Raw genomic sequence first — 3,520 nt, forward strand, 5'->3', positions numbered from 1 at the left:
GATACCGAGGTACCGTTTTACTGATGGAGATACCGGGTCCTCCCACACCAGACACAGTGCTGCTAAGGGAGAATCGTTACAAGACATTTCAGTCAGTTGTCACTGAGCAAATGTGTAGTGTGAAACTTAAATCATACTTATGACCTGAAAGGACCTAGTTAAGCCAAAGAATTATTAAGAGGAAGACTGAAATAAAGCACTTACATTTGTGCAGTGAGTGCAGTAATTAAATGTACCATGGCGCATTATCCATATGACTTCTTGAAAGGTGTTTGGTCTTCTCAAGGTTTGGGACTAGTGGTCATAACTCAGGCATCTTGAGGTATTGAGAGTTTAGTTTGAACATCTTCCCCCCATCACACATATAAATGTCCAGCTTCAATTTGCATACTTTTGAGACAACTTTCATGTGTACTTTAATTTCTTTTAAAAAAAGAGGGGCTCTCCTGATTAGTTAGATAGAAGGGTGCCTTCAGCTAGTCTATTGGCACTTCTGCTACTAATGTTATCATCTTCACTGTTATTTCAGAAGACTCTTGTCTTTTTTGGTTCTAAGGAAGGGAAGGGAAATGGTCTACAATATATTCTTGAAACACGCTCTGTGCTTGTAGTTTTGGTAACATAATACTGGGAAAGGGTTGAAGAACACGCAGTGTGTCTGAGCCGTAACACCACCAAAGTGGGATGTTTCATCTTGCAGGCTAAACTGAGAAGGTGAATAAGACAAAAGAGAAGATGAACAATCTAGGAGAGCTTATCTGATGCTATTTCTGTCATATCAATATCCGTTTAACTGAACCTGCTTGGGTTGTCAAAAAGAGCTGGGAAGAGGGGAACATAGTAGTAAGTTAAAGCCTTGATGCCAAAGAGGGAGGTTTGGGCTTTTTCTGAGTTTGTTTTGGTTGGTTTTTTTAGTTGTTGTAGGACTGGTTCTGCAGGTTGAACAGGCTGCTTTCCTAGGAGTCTAAGCAGTGACAATATTATTTGTTGTGTGAGTCACTGCATGACCTCTGATAGGAGAGTATTTTCTGTCTGGGTACAAACATACACACACAAAAATATCCTAGAGAGTTGGTCTATCAGAAAAGTTTTCAAAGAGAAGCTGAATCCTGGTATCAGTTTTGTAACTGAAATAATCACTTTAATACCTACATGGCTGTTTTTCTGTTTTTCTTCTCTTGAAAAATATTTTATGTCCTGTAGAACTGGCTACACAATATCATGCACTCAAATAATTATATATATTTTTTAATGTAGCCAGGGTTTGCTGTGGACATCTACTTGTCTCTTTTTTCTTTCCATTTCAAGTAAATGATTTCTCTTCTCTATGCCTGCCAGTTCATGGAGAGGGCTGAGCGTGTGGAAGAAGCATCCTGAAGAACGCACTTCCTATTCTGGGGTTAGATAATGTGTGGTAAGGGGAAGGATACATTCCTTTTTCATGTGGCATACTGTCATGTAAAAATTCAAGTCCTAAGGTATCGTCGTATTTTTGGCATGATATTCCCCAATTCAGTGTTCCCACTGAAACTCTAAACCATGCACCACTCACTCACTCACTCACCCCTCCCCCTGCCTCTCTCCCTGAATAGCCCTGGAGAGGAGAATTGGAGGCACAAAAGGCAAAGATCACAGGTTCAAATAGGGACAATTTACTGGAAAGAACAAATGAAATAAGAAAATGAACAGTAACAGCAACAAAGCAATGACAATGTAGAAGAGATGATTCACACACAAGTGCTCACTGTGTGGGACCGATGGCCTGGTGGTACCAGACCACACCATGCTGTGTCACCTGGAAGGGACCCCTACCCCCATTTCTGGAAAATGATGTAAGGTGGTGTAGAGTAACCTTTGTGTCCTAGCCCTGACCCTCCTGGATCCTGGAAAAATTAACCCTGGCTTGGCCAGAACCAGGACAGGGATACACAGGGGTCATTATAATGATGACTAGCCCCATTTGTGCTGTCTGTGAAATTTGTAAAGAAGTTAGACTAGCAAAGATAAAGTGGTGATCAATGTCATTGTTTAGATATGGACTATGCTAAATGTTGACAGTTTTGCATCTCTGTCTTTTGTACTCCTGGATGATCAGATGTGTCATGGATGTTCAAGGTGTGATGAGGAAAAGGAAGAAATAGTAGAAATTCTATCACAGGACTGATACAGGTGTGGGGCTTACTCCTTTCTACCTCTCATTAGCTCAGTAGATCAAAAGAATGCTTAAATCTCCTCAAAGAGAGTGGCTCTCCTGTAAATCACTGTTAGACATATGGGGGTATTTGTATTTGCCCTGTCTACTGTTGTACACTCTCCAATGCAATACTATCTTGAAAGGCTGCAAAATGCTTATCAGCTTAAAATTTGGATCCTGCTGCTATTGTGCACTGCATTAGCAATGTTGATTATTTACTACAAGAGCTTCAGGTTGTACAGTGGGTGGAGTTGAGGTAGTTAATTATGGTGTTATTGCTGTTTCTCTCAGTGAAACAGTGCAGAGAAAATTGATCTAACAGTATTTTGACTTTTCTCTGCTGGCAGTCATTATCCAGTTGGTTTGTGGTTTTTTGAAATGTTTTATGCTCTTTATCTGACACTGACCGTGTCATCCATTTTCTAATCTTAAAGGCTACAGATCTGATTACTTGCAGAACATGCTAGAAGATCCATCTCTCTTTCCTCTAATGATCAGTCTTTACTACAACATTACCACAGCATAGCTCTGAGATAGGCTTGTTGAGGTGAAACATCCTTGCAACAAAGTACCATGCCTCTCTACTGTATTTGGAAAGCAGCCTACAACAATGCTGGAAAAGTTTGCGTCTTAGGATGACCTGAAGAAGGAATAGCCAGGACAGGGTAAGACACTGTCTTGTTAGTTATTGAATCTTGGAATTTGTTGATGGGTGTTTGCATTACATGGTATATTCCAGAATAGCTCTTTGCAGCACCAAGCTGAGGACTATACATTATGTTGTATGAATATACATTTTATGTAAAGTATATTACATAAGTCATCATGGAAGCTGCAGTAATTCTAGAAATGAAAGCAAATATCATTCAATGAGAACATTTAGAATTCCATACTAATAAGATGGTAAACCACAAAGTGATTCACATTTACACTAAAATTACTGTTTTGTTTCTCCGTTTCTTTATTTTCATTAAGTACACCCAAGATGATAATCCACATTTCCCTAAATTTCAGGGGTTATTAACTGTGAACCTCAGCTTTACCACAGTGTTGATGTCAGTTACTTTTTCAGCTGGGTGCCTGAATAAATCACTTGTTTTAGTGGAAACACTGGTTGAGACTGTGGGAAAACACTGGGAACAGAACAGCTGAATATAGAGCTTGAACGCTGAGTCAATAATCATGTTTTGAAGCACAGAAGGGAGATAAAGATAAACCGGTGGCCAACTGGAATTGTTAGATAACCATATTGCAGTTTTTTTAGATTATGTTCTTGCTGCAGCATAGAGTAGCTTGGTAGGCTGAAGTCTGCTCTCTAGCCACTCC

At 39.7% G+C, this 3,520-nt stretch overlaps 1 protein-coding gene across 1 annotated transcript in view; it reads left to right on the forward strand.

Moving 5' to 3' along the window:
• The first annotated feature begins 237 nt into the window (after window positions 1-237).
• The window catches only part of CUNH9orf85 (chromosome unknown C9orf85 homolog), a 14,509-nt gene continuing 11,226 nt past the window's right edge, over window positions 238-3,520 (forward strand). Inside the window, exon 1 of the mRNA XM_017736448.1 lies at window positions 238-286. Within this exon, the coding sequence (XP_017591937.1) occupies window positions 238-286 (49 nt within the window). The remainder of the gene's footprint in view (window positions 287-3,520) is intronic.

This window comes from Corvus brachyrhynchos, unplaced genomic scaffold (genome assembly GCF_000691975.1).
Source record: "Corvus brachyrhynchos isolate BGI_N302 unplaced genomic scaffold, ASM69197v1 scaffold716, whole genome shotgun sequence".
NCBI lineage: Eukaryota > Metazoa > Chordata > Aves > Passeriformes > Corvidae > Corvus > Corvus brachyrhynchos.